General features: G+C 39.1%; 1 protein-coding gene across 1 annotated transcript in view; it reads left to right on the forward strand.

Annotated features, from left to right (window-relative positions):
• The first annotated feature begins 456 nt into the window (after positions 1 to 456).
• The window catches only part of WDR75 (WD repeat domain 75), a 34,376-nt gene continuing 8,824 nt past the window's right edge, over positions 457 to 26,008 (forward strand). The window contains exons 1-13 of the mRNA XM_043487938.1: positions 457 to 609; positions 5,728 to 5,857; positions 6,628 to 6,693; positions 7,545 to 7,635; positions 9,725 to 9,849; positions 14,028 to 14,098; positions 17,406 to 17,525; positions 17,966 to 18,054; positions 22,018 to 22,176; positions 23,053 to 23,112; positions 23,203 to 23,318; positions 24,378 to 24,553; positions 25,695 to 25,852. Of these exons, the coding sequence (XP_043343873.1) occupies positions 524 to 609; positions 5,728 to 5,857; positions 6,628 to 6,693; positions 7,545 to 7,635; positions 9,725 to 9,849; positions 14,028 to 14,098; positions 17,406 to 17,525; positions 17,966 to 18,054; positions 22,018 to 22,176; positions 23,053 to 23,112; positions 23,203 to 23,318; positions 24,378 to 24,553; positions 25,695 to 25,852 (1,447 nt within the window). The 5' untranslated portion in view covers positions 457 to 523. The remainder of the gene's footprint in view (positions 610 to 5,727; positions 5,858 to 6,627; positions 6,694 to 7,544; positions 7,636 to 9,724; positions 9,850 to 14,027; positions 14,099 to 17,405; positions 17,526 to 17,965; positions 18,055 to 22,017; positions 22,177 to 23,052; positions 23,113 to 23,202; positions 23,319 to 24,377; positions 24,554 to 25,694; positions 25,853 to 26,008) is intronic.

Genomic DNA, 26,008 nt, shown 5'->3' on the forward strand with positions numbered 1-26,008 from the left:
CCCTTGGACTGCAAGGAAATCCAACCATTCCAGCCTAAAGGAGATCAGTCCTGGGTATTCACTGGAAGGACTGATGCTGAAGTTGAAACTCCAATACTTTGGCCACCTCATGCGAAGGGTTGACTCATTGGAAAAGGCCCTGATGCTGGGAGGGATTGGGGGCAGGAGGAGAAGGGGACGACAGAGGATGAGATGGCTGGGTGGCATCACCGACTCCATGGACATGAATTTGAGTAAACTCCGGGAGTTGGTGATGGACAGGAGGCCTGACGTGCTGCGATTCATGGGGTCGCAAAGAGTCGGACACGACTGAGCGACTGAACTGAACTGAACTGAATGTGACCTTGCCCAAACCAAAGATGGCCGCACAAGCGCGGGGTCTTACCATAGACACCTACCATAGAGACTGAGTCCTAGAATGCCCCCGCGTGGCGGCCTGGGCCGGGGCGGCTCCCTACCCACCGGCTTCCGTAGAGGAAGCTCGTGGTGGGGCCAACGATAGAGCCCTTGCGCGTGCGCCAAGATGGTGGAGGAGGAGGGCATCCGCGTGGTTCGTTGTGGCGGCAGCGAGTTGAACTTCAGGAGAGCGGTGTTCTCTGCGGATTCTAAGTAAGAGGCCATGGGTAATTGCCGGCCCCGCTGAGGGGCGTGAGTCCACGGGTGGTGGGGGACGAGAACTGCCGGGCGCGTCAGGACAGGCCAGCCGGCGCTTCTGGCTCGGGGCGGGTACGCGCGCGGAGGGAGCCGGTGTCCGGGTGCTGCAAGAGGAGTCAGAAACCCCTTAATCCAGAGGCGCAGCCGGCCGGGGCGCGCTCGCTTCCCGGCTTCCCGGACCTGCAGGTAGGTTGAGGGGGCCCCCGGGCTGACCCTTGCGTCTAGAATCGGCTCGGCATTGGAGAGGCTGGAAAATGGTTCAGGCACAGATGTGTACGCAGCTACTCTTGGAAAACCACGAGTAAACAGCCTTCTTTCGGACCGAATCGTGGCTTGGGTTGCTGAACGATCGTAGTTTCCTATTTCTTTGCCCTTCCCTATCACCTGAAAAATGCGTTTTGGCAGCCTTTTTGGAGCTCTGCGTAAAACCTGGTATTAGATTCTGTGTGAGATAAACACATGCGTAAGCCCTGATGCCTTTGCTCAGCAGTTCAGTGTAGCTGAAAGCGTAACTAAGCCCGGTTCATTGATTGTGTGCCCTTCGCGAGGTTCTTAATCTTTGCCTCAGTTGCCTCATCTATAAACGGCAATAATATTTAGTAGTTCATTTCATAGGGTTGTTAAGAGGATTAAATGCCTTAATACATATTGTTCAGTCCTTCAGTCGTGTCCGACTCTTTGCGGCCCCATGGACTGCAGCACACCAAGGTTTCCCTGTCTTTCACGGTCTGTTGGGAAATTTGCTCTGACTCATGTCGTTTGAGTCGATGACACCACCCAGCCATCTCATCCACTGTCACCAGCCCCCCTGCCCTCAGTCTTGCCCAGCATTAGGGTCTTTTCCGTGGCTCTTCACATCAGGTGGCCAAAGTATATATAGAGCATGTCAAACAATGCTTGTCGTTGAATGGCTCAATATATGTTAGCTCTTACCATCCTTGCTATATTGTGAACATCATCTAGAAATGACACAATATAAAAAGAAGGTTTCCAAGTCACTCAGGGATAGACACTTACCAAACACCCTTTCTGTCTTGGAAAAGCAGAGGTAGTATCTTATGAAAGTTTGTATTGCCACAATATCTTATGGGTGTATGGCAACAGTTATCGAATGCACGCATGACTTAAAGAAACTTCTATAAATTGACTTAGAGTAAAAAAAAAAGGGGGGGGGATCTATCTTTTGGTCTTTAAAATAAAAAGGGCTTTGTTGATACTCAACTTGCGAATCAGGAGGAAACTGAGGCTTCAAGAGATTGCCAAAGCTCTGCCACTTTGGACTTATATCCAAAGTACTCCACTGTACTATTTCTACAATTTAGTCATTATATTGGGATCTAATGTTTCTCACTTCCTTAGTTGTGCAGTTAATTTTTAAGTGTTTACCAGCTATGTATTTGTAACAAACTGAGATTTTGAAAACTAATATAATTCCAGGATTGATCCTACCTTCCAGAATTTCAAACCTAATGAGGAAGAGAAGCTAACCAGTAACAGATGTTTCATACAGTGGCACTTTGGAAGCCCATAAGAAACAGTGTTTCAGACTGAAAGGATGGAGAAGGTTGATGAGGAAGTGATGTTTAGGCTAGACAGGGATGGAAAAAACTCTGGAAGATGGTGAACAACAGGGAAGCCTGACTTGCTGCAGTCCATGGGGTTGCAAAGAGTTGGACACAATTTGAGCTACTGAATTACAACAAATGGATGGTATCATGACTAGAGGATATAGATGGAAGGCATTCAGGATAGGGGGCACAGTATAAGCATGAGAACTGTGTGCAGTTAGCTAGTAGGAATGGTGTTTGGAGAGAGCTGGGGGATGTGAGTTTCGAATGGAAACATAGAATCAGTTCTAGGTGGTTGTTTGGTCCAAACAGAGTGTATTTTTTTAGTTCCCCAGATAAGGTATACTCAGGCAGGGGGTGGTAACATAAGATTGTGTTTCAGAATATGAATCTGAAAATTGTATAAGGCTGTATAATACATGGTGGAGAGATGAGAGAGGGTCTTCAGCAGTAGGATCTTGCAAAACAAGATATATTGGGGTATATTGGGAGGCGGGGAGATCAAGCAAAGCAGACAACTTAAATTGGACTAGGCGGAGGGTTGTCATGGCCGTGGGGTCAGTATATCTGCAGGATAGGGTGAAGGAAGTGGTGGGAGAAGAGTCTAGAAGGTTTTAGACCAGGGCTCCGAAGGCTAATGCAGGCATCCAAGCAAGGGATAACTTTGGCCAAAATTAAGATATTGAAGGTGAAGAGAAAAGGCAGAGATTTGGAGTGCTTTAGCAAATAGGATTAACAAGGAAAAGATGTTGGGTTCATACTGGGCCCCTTGAGTTTAAAGTATCTCGAAAATAAATGTGGATGTAGCAGGTGTTTAGGTAGAAATTCAAGATAGGAACTTGGTCAAGATTTAGAGATACTTTTTTTTCATATATATATGTGTGTGTATATATATATAAGCTAATAATTTAAAGCCAGTTTTCTTGCAAATTAACAAGGTTATAATGAAATCACTGAGGACTTGAATATTATCTAAAAGCTACTCCAAGGAGTTGGCTAAGTTATACAAAGAGGAGTAAGGAAATGTTGTATTTTACTTCAAAGAGTTTATCAAAAAAGCTGAAGTAGTAAATGAAACGACAGAATCGTGGAATTTTAGCAGCATTGTTTTTCTTTCCGAGCCCTTAAATCATACATTCTTCAGAACCTCATGTAAATCCTGTTTCCTGCTTGAAAACATCATTTATTTCTTCAACACTTTATCAACAAAGATGACTTGAGTCCTCTGTGACAGGCACTGTGACCGTGCTTTATGTGCATTCCTATCTGCATGGTTTAGGTATTGTTATCCTCATTTTACAGAAGTATTTATTGAGTGTTAGCTGTCTGTGCAAAGCTTGCACTTGCACACATTGTTTCAGTGTACCTTTATAATAATCTTATAATAATCCTTATAATAACCCTGTGGGTAGAGAATAGTGAGGTTTAGAGAGATTAAGTTCTCCAACATCATTCAGCCCATACATGGATAAAAGCTGACATTCAAACCCATCTGGGCTTGACTTCTTTAAAATGCATTCTTTTCTACCACACTGTATTTCCATTATTATTTGTAATAAGTAAACACAGTTTCTCCCCTCAAGGAGCTCATAGTCTGTAGGGAAGGTCTCTCATACACTCTGTGGAAAATGCTGGAGTGGAGCTGAGCCCTGCACCCTGTAGAAGCAGGTTAAGACAGGCACTGATTTGGAACAAAATGAGGGAAGGTTTCCGGTGGAAAGACACCTGAGCTGAATGTTGAAGACACCGAAAATGTTCTCATTCTCCGTGGATAGCAGAATGTGCAGAAGCATGCAGTGTTCCTCTAGGAGTTTGTATTCAAATGTTGATAGTTAAACCCATTGTTCTCTGCTGAGGAGCAAGGAGAGAGGAAATGACTTTCCTCTAGAGAAGAGTATCAAAACCAGCTAGGGTGAGTTTTCAGTCCCCCCTCACCCACCATCATCTAAAGGAAATACTGCCTAAAGGACCCGTTGATGCTGATTTGGGGGGGAGGGAGGTTAGGCAGGTTGTCAGAATTTTGAACCACTTGGCCTCTGTTCAAGTGAAAAAGTTCTAGGCAGACTGGAGTCAAACTTAGGAATTTGGATCATATCCTCAAAGCAGTGAAAAAACCTTGAAGGATTTTAATTTAGTCTTTATTTAAGGAAGTAATATGGTCAAGTTTGTAAAAATTAGTCTGGTATGAATAAGAAAAGTGAATTGAAGGGCCACACCTGGAGACCGAAGGGAGCCCTTGAAAGAGTGGTCTGGGCTGAAGCTGGTGAGAACCTGGGTGCGCATGGGAATGGAGAGGAGGAAGCAGCAGCAGGGGCATTCATAGACCTCGGCCGCTTCATTGCTTGTTCTTTGTTGATCTTATTAAACCGTTGAACACAGCTCTGTCCCCTGGTCACAGCACTTGGAAGAGGCATCTTGATTTCAGAGATGTATGTGTGAAAACTCAAGTGCTAGAAATGATAGCAGCCCTAGTCAGCATAGGGCTTTACCTATTGATTATTTTGTAATAATTTTTTCACTGGTTCATTTTATCTAAATAGTTTATAAAATCTTTGAAGATTGGGCAAGTTCTGTTTGAATGACTGAACTGAACATTGGAAATCAAATAGGCCTCTGCCCTACAGGAGCTTATGGCTACATAAGGGAGATGGATATTTAGATAAATGAGGAATTTCAACACAATTCAAAAATACTGAGGTCAAATGATTTGGGATCACAGAGTAGAGAGAGGTCCAGTCTAAGGATTCTGTGGGTTTTACCTTCTATAGTATATGAGGAAGCACCATGTTAGACATGTACAGTGTCAAATCTAATAGGCACAGAAGAAACATTTTTTTATTTGATAGATACTAGAATATTTGCAATTCTGAGCTTTGTCTTATGGTTATACCTGCTATGAAAAAAGTCAAATATTACCCCAGATTAACCACAGTTAATAATTTAGTAGCCTCTGCTACATGGAAGAAAGCCACGAATCTAGAAAATCAAAGGCAAAATCAGCATTTTGGCAGTAAGAAAAAGAACTACCATAAAGTCTTTATACTTTGCTATATGAGAGACCTCACTGGGTAGAGAGAATCTTTGACTTTGTACTTGTAAACTGGTGTCCGCCATGAATGATGGAGTGTTGGAGGACAAGGAAAGACGGCTGTTACACGCCACCACAGAATAGTAACTGATAGTGCCTAACACAGTCTCTGCATCCATTAGTGAGCAGGCAGCTTGGTTAGGTCAGCTGTTTTTGCAGGATGATTCCATACAGCCTCTGCCCCTGGCACAGGCCAGAGATGGGATTTTGGCATCATTGATCTACTTTTGAGAGTTAATGAACTAAATGGTCTGAGATGTCTCCATAGGTGTGAGCAACACAATTTGAGTATACAGTTCTTGCACTTTTAGTGCAAGTTTGAATGAAATCTCCATTGCATGTTTTGATTTTTTATGGACAATAGACAGATTATACTGTATGGAGAATGTGAATCTTGTTTTTCTCTCTTATTTCCAGGTATATCTTCTGTGTCTCTGGAGACTTTATTAAAGTTTATAGCACAGCTACAGAAGAATGTGTGCATATATTGCAAGGGCACAGAAATCTGGTGACTGGAATCCAGCTCAATCCCAACAACCATCTACAGGTGTTAAACAATTCACAATTGAATATTTTAATATTGGTGTTACTGTTGCCAGAATAATTTAAATTGAATTTGGCTGAGAAGCTTTCTAAGTGACAATCGAGGAAATATCTATTTTGGTTTTCTGATTCAGGATATTTTTCACTTATTCTTAATTATTAAAATAGGATCACAGCCTAGAACTACATTGTTTATGAGATGAGTTCCATGTCCTACTCCACCATCTTTCTTGTAAATCGTTTTCACAATAATAGCACACACAGAAGTTCAGTGTATCCTTAGTAAAACTCAGTCCACTGAAACAAATAAAAACATGTTACTAAGGCATTCTGGTGTTAACCAAAGTTTGGCCTGCAGACTGTTGGTTACAGGTCTGCAATGAGATAAGTGTAGAGATTGATTGTCTGTTACAACCTACATTCCTTTGATACCCGTGCAAGATAAAAGTAGTTTTGCTGATAAAGAACTGGGCTCTGGGATAATAGTCACAAGCTCCCAAGAGTTCTTTATTACTTAGTACCTTATCATCTCCCTCTTGAAGGTAGAGGGTTGACTTTTTTCGTTCTTTTAATTAAAATTTGATAGGTCCCATTTCCGCAAAGAGCTGTGATAAGATTTTTTATTTTGCAAAAACAATATAAGTGACTTCATGTCTTTAAAGCTAATAACGGATTAATGAATAGGCAATGCCTTCTGTATCGCATTTAAGTTACTTGATAATTTTATTGTAGTTCTTTTTCTTAATCAGTTTTGTACTGTTTTTACCCTTTTAGCTGTATTCTTCTTCCTTTGATGGCACGATTAAACTGTGGGACTATATAGATGGCATTTTGATAAAGGTACGTGGGTTGAGTTTCCATTTTCCTATGTGAAGAGGAATGGCAACATAAGACAATGTATTTTGTTACTTCTCTAAGGTCTCAGCTTTTAGATAGCCTTCCTAAAATGTCATGAAATTCACTCGTGATAAAAGATAAATTTGACTATATAAAATTTTAAACTTTTTTAACCAAAAAATGAGCAGTGAAAGAACATATTTACAAGAGATATTATCGGTGATACACAAAATTACCAAAAACCAATAAGGAAAAACTAGTGACCCCACATGAAAAAAAAAAGTTGGTATAGAGTAGGAATATGTAATACACGAAAAAGAAATAGCCAATAAACATGAAAAGGTTCTTAACCTTGTTAATAGTTAAATGTAAATTAAGAGATAACACAGCATTTTTCCCTGTCAGTTTAGACAGATTACAGATTGAAACTATATGTGATAAAATATAGAGAAATAGACATTTTTGTGTATAGTCGGTATATGAAACTGAAAATGAGTACCATTGCTTCAGCAATCTCACCCTTAGGAATCTCTTGTTGGAATAATGGCAGGTACATATGGTTCTTAAAACATTAAACATTGTTCATGGTAGAAAAAAGTTGAATTTAATCTTGAGTTAAATTTGGATATTCATTCAATAGAATACTGTGCACCCATTGAAAAGAACCAGGTAGATCTAGAGATACTCACTTAAAAGGTTATTTAGTAAATACATACTGAGTGTCTCCCTAGGCCAAGTTTTCTTTTGTAGTTGGCAGTATAACAGTGAGCAAAATGGATTAAAAAATCCCTCCTGTTATGAAACTTTTGCATGGGATGGATAGAATAAATAATATGGTGCTCTTTATCTTTCAGACCTTCAGAGTTGGATGTGAACTTCATGCCCTCTTTACTCTTTCCTGTGCTGAGGATTCTGTCTTTGTTACAATAAATAAAGAAAAACCAGGTATAGTAAATTAATATATTTTGATTTGTATAACTTTGAGAGGCTTTTTTTTTTTTTTTTTTACAGTGTCTCAAATTTAACATTTCCATTTTAGTCTGAATTCCACAGTTTTTGGAGCTGATGTTTAAATTGGTTTCATCATTATTGCAGTCATTTGGGGGAGGGTTTGTATTACTTTCTGAAGTGTTGATGAGGGAATGATTATTTAAAATATGGTTGTGATAATGGACAACCTAACTAATTTTAAAGCTGTTTTGAGCTACAGTGTGTCTTGCTACTGAACAAATGTCATTTTTAAGCATCCCTGTCATTTTACCCATCCTCGAACACCTCCCATTTGTTGACCTTGAATCTGGAAGAAATGGTATAGAAAACAAATTATTAGAAACTAAGAGAGTGGCTAAATTATTTTTATATTTTTGTTATCATTGGAACATTATTCACTGAAATTTGCCATGTTTCAGAGCATTTTAGGAAATCGAGAATATCTTCAGTGGTTACAAGTAGTTATCCTTTAGCAGTAAGTTTAATACCCCAACATTGATATAAAGAGTATATCCAAAACATTTTTCTAATCTCAGACTTTAAGAATCCCAGTGCAACCTGTGTTTGTCCTCCTTAAAGTAGAGTTGTATTCAGAATTCAAAGAAGCTTTAAATTTGTTACTGGGTGGTCAGCTAGATTGGCTCACAACTCATTAAGTAATCCTTTCCATGGTGGGAGTGGTTTGGAAGTTTTGGGGGGTTTTTTGGTTTGTTTTTGGGGGGTGTTGGTAGTTAGATTTTTGGGATTTGGGGAGGGGGTTGTTTCTTTTGTTGAAACAGTTTGCAGATTGTTAATGTCATGGACTTTTAAGTAACTTGAGAATAGTCACAACTGTGAAAGTGAAATTGTTTTTAGTTAGAAGTCATTTGGTACCAAAATGTGACATGAAAGAATAAAAAGCTATGAGTTTTCTTATGTGACCCATAAACCATCTCTAAGGGACATTTCAAAAAATGTTCTGGAAATGGCAATATATTTCTTAAAATGATTGTTGCCTTATCAGGTGACTATTTAAAATAGCACTTTTCAGTATCTAGGTTCTGCCTGTACATAAGTATGTGAATTCTTAATGTCTGTTGTTTAGTCACTCAGTCGTGTCCAACTCTTGTGACCTCATGGACTGTAGCCCGCCAGGCTCCTCTGTCCATGGGATTCTCCAGGCAAGAATTCTGGAGTGGGCTGCCATTTCCTTCTCCATCTTAATGTCTATCTTAATTCTTAATCTCTATGCTTATTAAAAAAATTAATGTTTCTAAACTCTGATTCACTGGGTCTGAGATTTGGTCTAGGAATGAGCATTTTTCGTATCTTCCTAGGTGGCTTTGCTCATCATTGTGGTTTGGTAGCCACTCCCCATACTCACCGCATGATTCCTTGGTTGAAGTGGGCAGTGGTGGGGAAGACTTAACTTTAGAAAAGAAAATACGTGTTTAGGATTTAGGCATATTAAGTTTGAGATGACTGAAAAGGCTGTAAGAAGGAGTGGAAAACAGAAGAAAATAGTAGATCAATGTGTTACAGAATTTTATATTCATTATAAAGTCTAGGGGGCATCCTTGGTAGAGAATAAGGAAGAAATGGTACAGTGAAATATAACTGTTTGCTGTTAAGGAGAAGCTGTTTTAACAGAATGCAAAAAGAAAAGCGTGCCAGTTTACAGAAAAGATTTATTCTGTGTATGTGTGGCAAATCCATAGCATTTCTGAAAGCTCTCAGATGATTTGTTCTTGTGGCTGCTCATTTATCATATTCTGTCTCCGTTTTAAAGCTCATCTCAGCACTTTGGAAAGCAAAATGCACCAGTAAAAGAAATTGTTTCCTATTTCTACATATATGATGCTTGTGTGTATACATAAATTACTTGTGAGATTAGACTTCTGTTAAAACTTGTATATTCAAATGAAGAATACAGCTTGTTCAGAGAACCTAGAATTATGATCTTGGCATCAAGTGAACTCTGGAGTTCTGATAAACGGTTTTATATGAACAAACACACATGCTTTCTCTGGAGAAACTTTCTATTAATATAACTGCCTTTGGCTAGATGTCTTTCAGCTGGCTTCAGTGAAACTACCAAAATCATCAAGTCAGGAAATAGAAGCTAAGGAGCTCTCCTTTGTTTTGGATTACGTAAACCAGTCACCCAAGTGCATTGCCTTTGGAAATGAGGTAAAATTTGCTTTGTTGGTTTTCTTTTGTGCACATAAAATCTCTTTCCTGCAGTCTTTCCTCTGAGTATTTTATGTTACAGTCATTTAATATTGCCTTGAGTTACAGTGCCTTTGTTAGTAACTAGAAAAACTGTCTTGCGACTTTGGCATATGTTTGCGGTATAGATTTTTTTAGGGCGATTCTCATTTTATATATTGTGTCTTACTACTCTTATAAACTCTGTAATTGTTCAGAAAAATCAATGGTTTGACATTTTTTCTGTACTTCTTAGCCTGTACCACATAAAAGCCACTTAAATCCTTTGATTATAGGTAAGTGTCTTTTGAAAATATGACCTCCATGTCTATAAATAATATGCCTTTACAGAAAAGTAAAGTGAAATCTCACAAGCGATAATATTTGAGAAATCTTTTTCTAGACCTTTTCTTAAATATGTATAAAATAACTTCCCAAGCTGAATAATTATCTGAGGGCTTTATCTTTTTTTTTCTTCACTTAGCATTGCAGCATGTGTATACTTAAATTTTTATCTGAAACAGTAACTGTATGATGTTCATACAATTTATTTAGCTATCACAAATCAAGTACCATAGAAAGCCCCTAGATATCATTGTGATGGCATGTTTCTTTAGTCTTAAGTTTTGTAACATTATTTTGGCTTTGTTCTAAAAAGGATTAATTTCTTAGAGAAAACACTTTTAACATTATAAATGTCATTACTCTTCAGCATCATAGTCATCAGTTAAATACAAATTAAAAGCACAATGAGATACTACTTCACGTCCACTAGAACAGATAGTGGCGGTAAGGGGTGGTGGCTAATATGGGGTAAAGTTAAACATGTGCCTTTACTGTGACCCAGCAGTTCTGCTCATAGGTAGCAACGTGAAAGCATGGCCACAAAATGACACGTATGAGAAAGTGTGCATCAGTAAGAGAGTAAACGATTTGTAATACATACATGTATTGTATGTAATACATATGCATTCAGTGGGAGCTGCTTCACAATAAAAAGGAACTAATGATACGTGTAAGAGCATGGGTGGATCTCAGAAAGGGAATATTGAGCTACCATTGGAATGTATTCAGTTCAGTCGCTCGGTCGTGTCTGACTCTTTGTAACCCCATGAATCGCAGCAAGCAAGGCCTCCCTGTCCATCACCAACTCCCAGAGTTTATTCAAATTCACGTCCATCGAGTTGGTGATGCCATCCAACCATCTCATTCTCTGTCGTCCCCTTCTCCTCCTGCCCCCAATCCCTCCCAGCATCAGGGTCTTTTCCAATGAGTCAACTCTTCGCATGAGGTCGCCAAAGTACTGGAGTTTCAGCTTCAGCATCAGTCCTTCCAGTGAACACCCAGGACTGATCTCCTTTAGGAGGGACTGGTTGAATCTCCTTGTAGTCCAAAGGACTCTCAAGAGTCTACTCCAACACCATAGTTCAAAAGCATCAATTTTTCGGTGCTCAGCTTTCTTCACAGTCCAACTCTCACATCCATACATGACCACTGGAAAAACCATACCCTTGACCAGACGGACCTTTGTTGGCAAAGTACTGTGTCTGCTTTTTAATATGCTGTCTAGGTTGGTCATAACTTTCCTTGCAAGGAGTAAGCATCTTTTAATTTCATGGCTGCATTCACCATCTGCAGTGATTTTGGAGCCCCCCAAAATAAAATCTGACACTGTTTCCACTGTTTCCTGATCAATTTGCCATGAAGTGATCGTACCAGATGCCATGATCTTAGTTTTCTGAATGTTGAGCTTTAAGCCAACCTTTTCACTCTTCTCTTTCACTTTCATCAAGAGGCTTTTTAGTTCCTCTTCACTTTCTGCCATAAGGGTGGTGTCATCTGCATATCTGAGGTTATTGATATTTCTCCCTGCAATCTTGATTCCAGCTTGTGCTTCTTCCAGCCCAGCGTTTCTCATGATGTACTCTACATATAAGTTAAATAAGCAGGGTGACAATATACAGCCTTGACGTACTCCTTTTCCTATTTGGAAGCAGTCTGTTGTTACATGTCCAGTTCTAACTATTGCTTCCTGACCTTCATACAGGTTTCTCAAGAGGCAGGTCAGGTGGTCTGGTATTCCCATCTCTTTCAGAATTTTCCACAGTTTATTGGGATGTATTAGATTGGTGCAAAAGTAATTGCGGTTTCAGACCATGAATTTTAAATCATTATAATGAGGCTGAACTGCATCATTATTAATCAAAATAGGGACCATTGCAATCAGAACATTTTTGCCAATGAGAAATAAGTTTGCTTATTCCTGTATCATAAAAATCAGGATGTGTCAAACTCTTGGAAAGCATTTTCTCCCTCCTCCTGGTTGTGGAGCATTTTCCCTGCAAAAAGTTGTTGAGATGCCAGAAGAAGTGGTAGTCGGTTGGCAAGAAGTCAGGTGAATGTAGTGGATGACGCAAAACTTGATAGCCTAAATCATTCATTTTTTGAAGTGTTGTTTGTGTGATGTGCAGTCAGGCATTGTCTTGGGGAAGAATTGTGCCCTTTCTGTTGACCAGTGCCTACTGCAGTCATTGCAGTTTTCACTGCATCTCATCAACTTGCTGAGCATACTCCTCAGATTTAATGGTTTCACCAGGATTCAGAAAGCTGTAGTGGATCAGACAGGCAGGAGACCACCAAACAGTGGCCATGACCTTTTTTTGATGTGAGTTTGGCTTTGGGAAGTGCTTTGGGTCTTGTCAGTCCACCCACAGAGCTGGTCATTGCTGGTTGTCGTATACGATCCACTTTTCCTCGTATGTCACAGATGGAGAAATGGTTCATTGTTGTTGCATAGAATAAAAAGTATATATAGATATATATAGATATATATATATATTTTTTTTTTTTTCTTTTTGGTCAGCTCTTGAGACTACTACTCGTTGACCTTTTTCACCTTTCCAATTTGCCTCAAATGCCGAACAACCGTAGAAAGGTTGGCGTTGAGTGCTTTGGCAACATCTCACGTAGTTGTAAGAGGATCAGCTTTATGATGGCTCTCAGTTGGTCGTTGTCAACTCCCAGTGGCCAGCTACTCCCCTCCTCTTCCAGGCTCTCGTCATCTTGGCAAAACTTCTTTAACAACCACTGCCCTGTACATTCAGTAGTCATTCCTGGGCCAGATGCGTTGTTGATGTTATGAGTTGTCTCTGCTGCTTTATGATCCATTTTGAACTCAAGAGAATCACATAAATTTGCTTTTTGTCTAATACTATTTCTATAGTCTAAAAATAAGTATAAACAGCAAGCAGTAAGTCATTAGCCAAAAACGTAAAGTGAGAAATATGCATTAAAATGATGTACAACATAACCACATTTTTTTAAGAATGCTTCCCAATATCAAATGGCAGAGTTCAACAGTGCAAAACCACAGTTACTTTTGTACCAACCTAATATTTACCATTCTGTTCTAGAACAGGCCGAGGGGTAAGCTGTGGTGATAGCTGGCAGGGGTAGGGGCATTGGGGATTGACTGGAATAAAGAACAAATGAGCATTCCTGAGGCAAAGAAAATGTCCTAAACCTTGATTGTGGTGGTAGTTAGTGGTTATATACATTTCAGACATTGCACTTTACTGTTTATAAATTATGCCATAATAGAGAAAAGTTTTAATCATTATACTTAAAGTTCGAGAGTCTAGTTTTAGGATATAGGACCTACATTCATCTTTAATTTTCTGATTATTGTAAAAGTAGGAGTATCCTTTCCATACAATAATCATGTTGGTAAAGAATCAGCCTGCAGTGCACGAGACCCCAGTTCAATTCCTGGGTCAGGAAGTTCCCCTGGAGAAGGCATAGACTACCCACTCCAATTTTCTTGGGCTTCCCTGGTGGCTTAGATGGTAAAGAATCTGCCTGCCCTGTGGGAGACCTGGGTTGGAAAGATCCTCTGGAGGAGGTCATGGCAACCCAGTATTCTTGCCTGGAGAATCCCTGTGGACAGAGGAGCCTGATGGGCTACAGTCCATGGGGGTTACAAAGAGTCGACTAAGCAACTGCACATCCTTTACATTGTTAAACTGTAATATATTGTTTCATATTAATATACTCTTGATCAGCAAAACAGTTCTGTTGCTTTGTTAACTATTGTAATGAGAATATTTCTTTTTAAAGGGTGTTAACTTTTTATGAATGTCATCTTCTCTTTGCAATACCAGGGGGAGTATGTTGCTGCAGTACGGGACTTCTACTTGTCTGTTTATTTTTTCAAAAAGAAAACAACAACAAGGTAAGAATTCCTTTTTGATAGCTTTATTTTATTTACTCAAGAGTTCATTGTAATTTTATCTATCTTAGTTTTATTCATCCTGTGACCCAAAAATATTTCTATACCATATTAAAATTATGAAACCACAAGATACAAAGGTAGATTTTTTAATCCACAGTGAGTTAAAATTATTACGCACAAAATCCTAGGGAGCTTGTCTCCCTAAAACCCCATCCACACATAGATTTCTGCTGTCAGAATCGGGATATGGTTTCCAAAGTCTTTTCTAGATGATTCTCATTGATTTTATGGCTATAGGAATGAATACAGGCTTTCGGATATCTGGGCTTAACATGATTCAAATTAGTTCATTGAACCTTCTTGCACTTCAGATTAACATACATTTTAAATGGGGATGATACCATTAAATGGGGATCATGAACTCCTTATTGCAAAATTCAGACTTAAGTTGAAGAAAGTAGGGAAAACCAGTAGACTCTTCAGATATGACCTAAATCAAATACCTTAACAATTATACAGTGGAAGTGGCAAATAGATTCGAGGATTTAGATCTGATAGAGTGCCTGAAGAACTATGGATGGAGGTTCGTGACATTGTACAGGAGGCAGTGATCAAGATATTCTGCAAGAAAAAGAAACGCAAAATGGCAAAATGGCTGTCTGACAAGGCCTTACAAATACCTGAGAAAAGAAGAGAAACTAGAGGCAGAGGAGAAAAAGAAAGATACACCCATTTGAGTGCACAGTTCCAAGGAATAGCAAGGAGAGATAAGAAAGCCTTCCTCAGTGATCAATGCAAAGAAGTAGAGGAAAACAATAGAATGGGAAAGACTAGACATCTCTTCAAGAAAATTAGAGTTATCAAGGGAACATTTCATGCAAAGATGGGCACAATAAAGGACAGAAAGGGTATGGACCTAACAGAAGCAGAAGATATTAAGAAGAGGTGGCAAGAATACACAGAAGAACTACACAAAAAAGATCTTCATGACCCAGATAACCATGATGGTATGATCACTCACCTAGAGCCAGACATCCTAGAATGCAAGGTCAAGTGGGCCTTAGGAAGCATCACTAAGAACAAAGCTAGTAGAGGTGATGGAATTCCAGTTGAGCTATTTAAAATTCTAAAAGATAATGCTGTGAAAGTGCTACATTCAATATGCCAGCAAATTTGGAAAACTCAGCAGTGGCCACGGGACTGGGAAAGGTCAGTTTTCATTCCAGTCCCAAAGAAGGGCAATGCCAAAGAATGCTCAAACTACCGCACAGTTGAACTCATCTCATATGCTAGCAAAGTGATGCTCAAAATACTCCAGGCGAGGCTTCAACAGAATGTGAACCGTGAACATCCATATTTTCAAGCTGGATTTAGAAAAGGCAGAGTAGCCAGAGATCAAATTGCCAACATCCGTTGGATCATCAGAAAAGCAAGAGCATTCAAGAGAAACATCTGCTTCTGCTTTATTGACTATGCCAAAGCCTTTGACTGTGTGGATCACAACAAACTGTGGAAAATTCTTCAAAAGATGGGAATACCAGACCACCTTACCTGCCTCCTGAGAAACCTGTATGCAGGTCAAGAAGCAACAGTTAGAATTGGACATAGAACAACAAACTGGTTCCAAATCAGGAAAGGAGTACGTCAAGGCTATATATTGTCACCCTGCTTATTTAACTTATATGCAGAATACATCATGTGAAATGCTGGGCTAGATGAAGCACAAGCTGGAATCAAGATTACTGGGAGAACTATCAGTAACCTCAGATATGCAGATGACACCACCGTTATGGCAGAAAGCAAAGAAAAACTAAACAGCCTCTTGATGAAAGTGAAAGGGGAGAGTGAAAAAGTTGACTTAAAACTCATTATTCAGAAAACCAAGATCATGGGATCTAGTCCCATCACTTCATGACAGATACATGGGGAAACAGTGACAGACTTTATTTTTAGGGGCTCAAAAATCACTGCAGATGGTGGCTGCAGCCATGAAATTCAAAGACACTTGCTCCTTGGATGAAAAGCTGTGACCAATCTAGATGGCATATTTAAAAGTAGAGACGTACTTTGCCGACAAAGGTCCGTCTAGTCAAAGCCATGGTTTTTCTAGTAGTCTTGTATGGATGTGAGAGTTGGACTATAAAGAAAGCTGAGCACAGAAGAATTGATGCTTTTGGACTGTGGTGTTGAAGAAGACTCTCAAGAGACCCTTGGACTGCAAGGAGATCGAACCAGTCAATCCTAAAGGAAGTCAGTCCTGAGTATTCATTGGAAGGACTGATGTTGAAGCTGAAATTCCAATACTTTGGCCACCTGATGTGAGGAACTCACTCATTGGAAAAGACCCTGATGCTGGGAAAGATTGAATGTGGGAGGAGAAGGGGGCAACAAAGGATGAGATGGTTGGATGTCATCACCAACTCACTGGACATGAGTTGGGTAAGCTCCAGGAGTTGGTGATGGACAGAGAATCCTGGCGTGCTGCAGTCCATGGGGTCGCAGAGTCGGACACAACTGAGCAACTGAACTGAATAGAGTGTAAGGATGAATGAGATAATATATTTAAAGAGGCTGGTGCTAAGCGTGGGACTTCCCAGGTGGCACATTGGTAAAGACTCTGTCCGCCAATGCAAGAGATACTTGAGATGTGGGTTTGATCCTTGGATTGGGAAGTTTCCCTGGAGAAGGAAATGGCAACCCACTCCAGTATTCTTGTCTGGAAAATCCCATGGACAGAGGAGCCTGCTGGGCTACAATCTGTGGGATTGCGAAGAGTCAGACAGGACTGCGCACACCACACAGCAACGCAGTGCTAAGCATGAGAAGTCACTCTTCAGATGACGCTGTCCTCTAACCCTGCCTTAAGATTAACATTTGTTTTCCCTTGCAGTATAATAAGGATCCTGACATCTTTGAACAGATTATCCAGTTGTCTCAGATATAATTTCTTAGGGTTATCCATATGTGATACTGAAAACTTAGCTTAAACACGACATTTTAACAAACTTTGGCCAGGTAGAAAACCATGAAAAGGACTGTCTATTCTTTACTTCACTCTCAGTGGCCTCCATAGATTAGTTATTATGGTAGAATGTTATTCACATGAAGTTTATATTGTGTAATAATAAATGTTTATAAGACACAATTCATGATTCCTGGTCACAGTTTTTCTTAAAAATCGTACATTTATATTCAGTGCATACTGAGAGCTCACCAGTTTGGCTTGATAAGGATGGGCCTCCTTTCTACCTAACTATATCACACCCACCAAGCCTTTAATAATCAAAGTAAAATTTTTTTCTTCTAGGTTTACCTTATCATCATCAAGAAATAAGAAACACGCCAGGAACAACTTTACCTGTGTAGCCTGTCACCCAAAGGAAGATTGCATAGCAACTGGTCACAAGGACGGCAAAATTCGTCTTTGGTCAGTTCACTCTTGAAGAGCTTGACGGTCATTTATTTCTTCTGGATTAGTCCTGCAGAACAGGGGTATACCTGGGTACACGGGAAAGGACAGAACCGAAAAGCAGCAGCTGATAATAGAGATGAGGTTTTGCTGGCGTCCTCCCTTTCTTGTATTACTATACTCTTCGTTGCACAGACTTATTATTTTAAGATTTCCACCCTTGGCCTAGGAGTTAAAAAAAAGTGCATTTTATTTATAAGAGAGCTTTTTGTCAGCTTTTAAGTAAAATGGAAAGAGTAACAACAGTGAATATTGAACTCGTAGGATACTATGATGGCCTGTTGTTTGCAGAAGTAACTGGTTTAGAAATAGAAAGTGTTCTTTTTGCACGTTAAAACCAGTGAGCTTGATAAACATACTCCTTTGACCAAATTAAGAATTTTGGTTTTCTCCAACAGGAGGAATTTTGATGATGAAAAGAAATACACATATACGTGTTTACATTGGCATCATGATTTGGTTATGGATTTGGCTTTTTCAGTGACAGGTAAGTGCAGATTTAACAATTAAAATGAAGTTTTGAAATGTGTGAACCAAGTGTTTTAATTCACTGTATTTATAGTCTGAAAGATTTAGAATTGCCTAGGCCAAGTGAATTTTAAGCACTTACATACTACCCGTGTTTTAGGCACAGTTGGCACAATGCTTATTGCACAATACCATTTGCTTAAGGTTTCAAAGCCCTTCGGCGTATCAAAGTGTACACCTGTGATAAAGCCGCCTGTTAATACACACCTGTTTAAATTATATTACTTTTTTGTTTTAATGCATGTGCACATTGTCAGGTGCTTGTTGTCCATGAGTATAACTAAAGTTTATCAAGAGCAAGTGACTGCTGGTGCTTCACATGCATTATGTCATTTAATCGTTGACTCCGAAAATAATAGGCAGCTTTATTCTCATGGTACAGATGCCATAAATGAGCTTTATAGTTGAGAACTAACTTGCTGAAAAGGTCACATGGCTAGTAAGTTCGATTTGGACCTAGATCTAGTTCAAAAGTCTTTTTTTACCTATAAGATCACCACATTCACTGTTTGAGGTTAATTCAGTCCTTTGTTCCATTTAAGCTGCATGAAAGTGGCTGTAATGAGTAAAAATACCCCTTTGGAAATAGGATGACCTTCAATAGAAATTTGGGGTATATTTTGCCTTTGATTACTTTAGCATCCCTACACCTGTGTGCTGAAAATCATGTCGTCATATTTTGACTGGTTCCGAACAATGCAGGGGAGGGGTGCTAGATGCCTCAGAAGTTGATGTACCTGGAGAAGGTGGACTTTCTTCCTGCCAGTCTTCCCAGAGGTGCCAGGACAAGTCTTAGCACCGCGTGCTCTGGATTCCTGCAGGGTTGCTTGGGTTTAACTCCCTGGAGCCTTGGGAAGTAGAAGGTACCCTCAGCCCACTTGTGCTTTTGATTTTGGGGGCTGGGGAGTGGTATGTGGAAGGGTGGGACCCAGCCTAGTACTTACTTAGAGTAGTACAACAGGAGTCCAGCCGTGACATACGGGAACTAAGAACAAAAGGAGAACGAAGAGGGCGTTAACCCTGTGGATGAATCACATAGGCTGTCCTATCTTTAACCCCACCCCCTCCCCAGCCCCCAGAGTACAGATGAGGGTGTTTGTGGCATTTTGTGTATATGCATCTGTAATGTTCCAGGCAGGGTCTTTATTCTTTCCTGACCCAAGGTGGTTTCTTTTGCCCTTTCTACGCAGTTTGTTTTTCTCCGCTGTGGTCCCTGCTCAAAGCAGGACCAAGATCAACTGATAAATATTGTCCTTGTGACTTTTCTCTTTTGTTGTCCTTAGCCATCCTGCCCACCTCCTATCAAGTTAGTTATTAGTCATAGCTTTCTTGATGGCCTTACTTATCCTTAAGCCCTGGAACATTCAGGATCGGCCTTTTCAGGTGGGGTTTAGGGAGAAGGCATAGTTAGATTAGTTGGCACTCAAAGAAAGAAGAAACGAATACCAAGTGCCTCTCCTGTGAAACAGGGCTTTCACACCGGAGGTACTGCAGGTCATCGTGGCTGATAGAGAGTTGAATTCTCGATGTCATTTTTTTAAATCACATGAATGTTTGTAAACAAGAAGTAATGTAGTACATGGTTGTCAGTGAAATGGTAGAATTGACCCTGAATATGTATAAGAGTTAACTGAAGAAAGAAATTAGTTGTCTGTGCAAACAGTTTTTAGAACTGTTTATAAGTTAGGGCAAATATTAACTATATAAACTGTTTTGGCTCTGCTTTGAACCCAGTCATGTTGTCTGTGAGCATCTAATTTTTGTTGTTTTTTAAATTATGAAAATAAGATAGCACATTTACAGGAGACCTGGAAAATACAAAACAAAGTTACATGTAGTTTCACCATATATATTACAATTGTCACTTCTAAGTCGATAAATTAAGATTTTTAGTTAAAGTTTCAATATCAAACTCTCAGAAATAATGAATGTACAGAGGAGTACAAGAATATAGTAGACCTGAAAAGCACTGTGAACCAATTTGATGTAATTAAGATTAATACAGTTTTCACACAACAGTAGGATACAAATTTTATTCAAGTTCCCATAGACTAGAAACTAGGAGATATATCCAGACATAAGACCAGGTGCAAAACTTTTTAGTCATAAAGTATTGATATTACACAGTCTGTTCTCTTTTTACTGTGGAATTATGTTAGAGATCAATATCAAGAGATATTTGAAAATAACCCACATGTTTTCTTCAAGTGCAGTGTGACCTTTACCAAGAGAGATCTTTGACTTGGCCATTGAAAGCCTAGTAAAGTTAGAGGACTGAAAAAACGCAGAGGGTGATTGCAGAGAATCTTTTAAATGAGAAATGAATAGCAAAGCTGCTTTAAAAAATCCCGTATGTTTGGAAATTAAATGTTCACTTTTGAATGAGGAGTATATATCTAAGATGCCGTAACAAGGAAAATTACAAAATATTTGTGATAGAATAAAAGTGAAAAGAGAATTCACCAGAATTTTTTGTATGCAGCTGATACTGCTCAGTGCAATTAAATACAATGTAGAGTCTTGAATAAGGTATGAAAACAAATAATGGACACTAGCGTAAAATTTTGTGAGATGTGAACAAAATCTGTACTTCAGTTAATAATACTGTATCACATGTTAATTTCTTTTTTTTTTTTTAATTTTTACAATGTTGTGTTGGTTTCTGCCATACAACAATGCAGATCAGGTGTGATTACACATACATCCCTCCCTCCCCTAGCCTCCCTCCCCTGCTCCCATCCCCTCCCTCTAGGTCATCACAGAGCACCAGGCTGGGCTCCCTGTGTTACTCACAGCTTCTCACCACTGTCCGTCTCACACCCGATAGTGTGTATATGCTGATGCTGCTTTCTGCATTCGTCCCCCTCTCTCCCTCCCCCACTGTGTCCACAAGTCCATTCCGTATCTACATCTGCATCTCCTTTCCTTCCTTGCAAGTAAGCTCATCAATATCACTTTTTCTAGGTTCCAAAAATATGTGTGTTCATATACTATATTTGTTTTTCTCTTTCTGACTTACTTAACTATAACGGATTCTAGGTTCATCCACCTTGTTAGCATCTGATTTGTTACTTCATTCTGATCCTTAAGCCTTTCTTATTTCAGTGCTCTAGGACCTCAGGTTAATGTTGAATAAAAGTGGTATGGTGTTCCCAACACAGGAGGAAGGTTTTCAATATTTCACCACTAAATTACTTGTAGATTTTCTATAGGTATTTTGGTGAAATTTTAAAGGTCTCACTACTTGGTTACTGAGTTTTTATTATGGGTCTAGAATAATATCATTTATGTTCTGTGCATCTATAATAAAATACCGATGATTTATTTTTCCTTTATTCTCTAAGTAGAGTTCATTACCTTGGTTTATTTTTCGAATGTTAAAATAACCTCACATTGCTGCAATAAACTTTACCCTGCAGTGATGTCCTGTCTTTTTAGTGTATCATTGGATTCAGCTTGCTGTTTCATTTGGTAGTTTTTTCCTGTTAAGAAATTGGCTTGCACTTTTCTTAATAGTGTACTAGTTTTGGTGCTGAAGTATGCTGGTCTTCAAAACAAATTGGGAAGTGTTCTTTCTTTTTTGTTACCTGGAAGAGAGTAAAACTGGTTTATTTCTTCCTTAAATGTTTGGAAAAGTTCACTAGTGAAGCCATTTGGGCCTGGACAATGTTTGTGTTACCCAGTTTTTCTGGTTATTGGTAGAATTGGTCAGCAACAAAGTAGTCACATATTACCAAAAAGAAAAAAAAAATCCCTGGATCAGTGATCTTTAAATCTTTTGTCTTGCAAGTTTATTAAAAGATATAAAGACACTTGTTTGCATATTTTTAAAAATATTTCTCTAACATAGGAAAAATCACAACATTGATTATATCTTCCTATTTTTTCTCTGTCTTTTTCGTTTCTTTGGGTGGATGAGAAGGCAGCAGCCTGCTGAGCGGGGGCCGTGAGTCTGTCCTCGTGGAGTGGCGTGAGGCAGCAGAGAAGAATAAGGAGTTCCTGCCCCGCCTAGGAGCCACCATTGAACACATCTCAGTGTCACCAGCCGGGGATTTGTTCTGTACTTCACATTCCGATAACAGTAAGTCTGAATGTGTTGTCGTGAGGAGATAGGATTTTGTGTAATGTCATAGATTAGCTAGCATCTGTAGGGAGTGGAAAATAGCAAACTAAGTAGCATAGGATTTAACCAGCACTTTTTTCTCTTCCATTTCTCATCTTTTCTCCACCCTTTTCTTGCCCTTAGATGCCACCAGAATCCTACATTTCCAAAGTTGTTTTTATGAGAGTGTAGGGCTAAGTGTATTTGGTTATTGTTGTGCCACTTAAATTTAAAGATCTCCTTCATGTGGAATGATTGGGGGAATAAAAGAAGGGTTTTGAAATGGGCGTTTGTGTTTTTACAATAGAATGGCATTTTCGTAAGAATGCTATGAGATTTTCCTGTGGTATAACCATTATCTCAGTGTGAGAGCTGTTATCTCAGTGTGGGATTTTGACAGAAATGGAGACAGTCTTGTGAGTCCTCCAAAGCATTTAGTCATCCTGTTGTAACTCAGCTGAGATGTGAATCCCATAGCCCACTGCCTTGTTTGCCTTCAACAGAGAGCATGGCTGAGCAACCCATTAGTGCAGTGATTCATTTCAAAGTAAACTGGAACCATCTCTTTTGGGGCAAATAAGTTTCTGAATTAACATTTTCAGTGTAGTCATAGTCACAGCAGAAAACTTAGAGGTTCCAACAGGGACTGAAAGGTGGGATGAAAAGCCCTCATCCCACCCCTAGTTTTTCTGTTAAATAACAAACTATAGTCCTAACTCTCCAATCACACCCCAAGAACATAACTCAATTGTCTTTTGTATTCTGGTGTATATCAGAAAAATATAAATTCACATTTTTCTTTTTTTTGCCTTGAAATTTGACTCATGTATGTTTAACTGTTTGTTTTTACCACAGAGATAACAATCATCCACCGAAACCTTGAGGCGTCTGCAGTAATTCAAGGCCTAGTGAAAGGTACAGCAGACCTTTGGCTGTGGAATGGTGTACATTTTTTTAAGTGAATATTTTTCTGATTTCAGCTACTGTTCATCACTTCTTTTGCAGACAGAAGTATCTTTACCGGTTTGATGATTGACCCAAGAACTAAAGCTTTGGTTCTGAATGGGAAACCTGGCCACCTGCAGTTTTATTCCCTCCAAAGTGATAAACACTTATACAATGTAAGATTTTGATGCATTAACTGATCTTAAAACTAGTGAAAGTTTTATAGCACCCACTGGGGTCAGGTAACTTTTGTGACTTCTTAAGATGCTGTGCCTGTGTTATTTAAACATTGTATTGTCAGTTGTTTACAGCATGATCCTAATGAGGCCACTGTTGCAGGTGAAGTCTGCCTGTAAAAGCCAGTCAGCGCTGTTGTGTAGGCTCTTATTTTATTGTTTCAGACAACACTAATTAACTGTTAGACACATCTCTACCTTTGAGTCACAAGGGTGGGATATGCGAGTATGTGGACTGACAACACAGACATGTCTGTGTTTTGTGGCGAAACAGTGTCGTATGTGCATACTGAAGGTAAATTCAGTGTAGATGAAAGAGGAACACTTTCTGTAATCCTAATAAATGCAGTCCAGACTTTCCACTTTTTCTTTTGTGCCCCACAGTACCCTTTATAGATTTCTATTACAGCCTCTCAAACACTTTGTCTCTTTCCCTCCAACACCTTTTAACCTCTCAAAGAAAGAAAGCCTACTGATGTTTGTACATTTCTAGTACAATGCCTAGAAATAGTAGACACTTAATACATTTTTAGTAAGTAGATGTAGATGAGGAAATAGAATAAAGGAAACAATTATAAATGCTCATCTGTTTACAGTATTGTTCTTTTTTCACTCCTTAAAAATTATAGGTTTTATTTTTGCTCTCTTTGTTTCTAGTGATGTGAAATCTAGAGATTTTATATAAAACTATTTGAAACAAAAGAAAAACATTACTGTAATCTAAGATTTTGTTCTAAGATCTATAAATGGAGCATAATCATTACTAAAATTCAAGATCATTGAAAAATTATCACCACTGAATTTGTTATATAATATGCTTCATTTTTTATTGGCATTTTTGATCACCATAAGTAATGGTTAGTTCATTTTTGCCTAAAAGCCTGTTACTGTAGATTCCAGAAGGTATCTATGATGTGGTTAATTAATATTCCTTGAATGCTTTAACATTTACATATTTACATTAATAAAAATTTTTGATTTTTTTTTTTAACCCACCAGTTAGATATTATACAGCAAGAATATATCAATGATTCTGGTCTGATCCAAATTGAGCTAACAAAGGCTGCATTTGGCTGCTATGGTAATTGGCTTGCAACGGTGGAGCAACGTCAAGAAAAGGAAACTGAACTTGAATTGCAAATGAAACTGTGGATGTATAATAAGAAAACACAAGGGTAATATTACCTATATAGCTGTTTAATTTCAGAACAGAAAATTATTTGACTTTCCAGATTGTGGTTTTGATTATTGGTCTTTCTGATACATTTATATTAAGAGAAATGAAGGAAGTGTTACTCCTCTAGTACAGCCTTTCAGCTTTCTGCTCTGAGAAGGCAGTGGTGTCCTCCACGGTATGAGTCACTTCATTGCATGCAGGAGGAAACATGGAGAAGTGACAGCCCCCAGGACACACCTGATGCAGGCAGATCCAGGACTAAAACGCAGCTGTCTGTCCCTTGGCTCTCTTACTGATGTTATACTACCTTCTTTGGGAAAAATGACAGTGTAGGTGGTGGAAGTGTGGTGTGCTGTAGTTTCGACAAGATAAGGAACCCACTAGTTTCTCGCAGTATGGCTGTAATAGCTGTTTATCAAGTCCTTGCTTGTCAAGAACCAGGCTCAGTGCTCTGTGCCAGTGATCTTCTGAATCTTCACAGGAGAAGCCTGTTGATGCATTTTACAGGTGAGGAAACAGTCCCTCCATACCACTGTCATAACCTGGACTTTTTAAAGATCTGTCAGCCCGACAGGACCACTGCCCTGATAGTCCGGAAAACAGTGCTAGCATGAGCTCCTTTCATTCACACCAGTGTTGTGTCGAGGCAGAAACTTTGGGAGGTAGTTTGGGTGACTTACTAAATGCCGGCCAGGGCAGTTTGAGATAGGTAGTGTTGTTTCTGTACCTTCTTGCCACAAGGAGGTGCTTTATAGCCGTTTCCCTTTTTGCTTTTTTTCCAAAATAGTGAGGACATGTGTTCTACAGTTTTCCTGTACTTCAGTGTAGTAACCTTTCAAGTATCATGTTTTGACAGACCCCTATTTTATACTCATTCTGTACCAGTAAGTTGACACTACGTAATCATCTGTGTTAATGTAAGTTACACGAGGCCAGAGGTAATGTGCTGGGACTCTCTGCGTCTTTTGGCTGTTAGTGACAGAGCACTCAATTGTTGGTCATTCTGGGTGGTAATATATAAGTTGCCTATTCTTAAAGATTCTGTTGGAAAATGTGCAACTTGTAAGGAATTCTTAATACTCAATGATAGTATATCGTATTGTCCTGATATAAAAATAAATTGGTTTCCTTCCTACTAGGTTTGTCCTTAATACAAAGGTTAACATGCCACATGAGGACCACATCACAGCTCTCTGTTTCTGTAATGCAGAAAAATCTGAAAATTCCACGTTGGTTACAGCAAGTAAAGATGGTCACTTCAAAGTGTGGATATTAACAGATGATTCTGATATATACAGTAAGTTGCTTAAATATAGTATATGCATATGTAGTTTACAAGTTTAAGAATTGATATGTTTAACTCTCATGAAAATTATATCCATTCTGGGAGGATTTTTTCAGCTATAATTCTGTAGACCATTGCCTAATTTCAAATGATTTGAGAAATAACATT

This window comes from Cervus canadensis, chromosome 15 (genome assembly GCF_019320065.1).
Source record: "Cervus canadensis isolate Bull #8, Minnesota chromosome 15, ASM1932006v1, whole genome shotgun sequence".
Classification (NCBI taxonomy): Eukaryota; Metazoa; Chordata; class Mammalia; order Artiodactyla; family Cervidae; genus Cervus; species Cervus canadensis.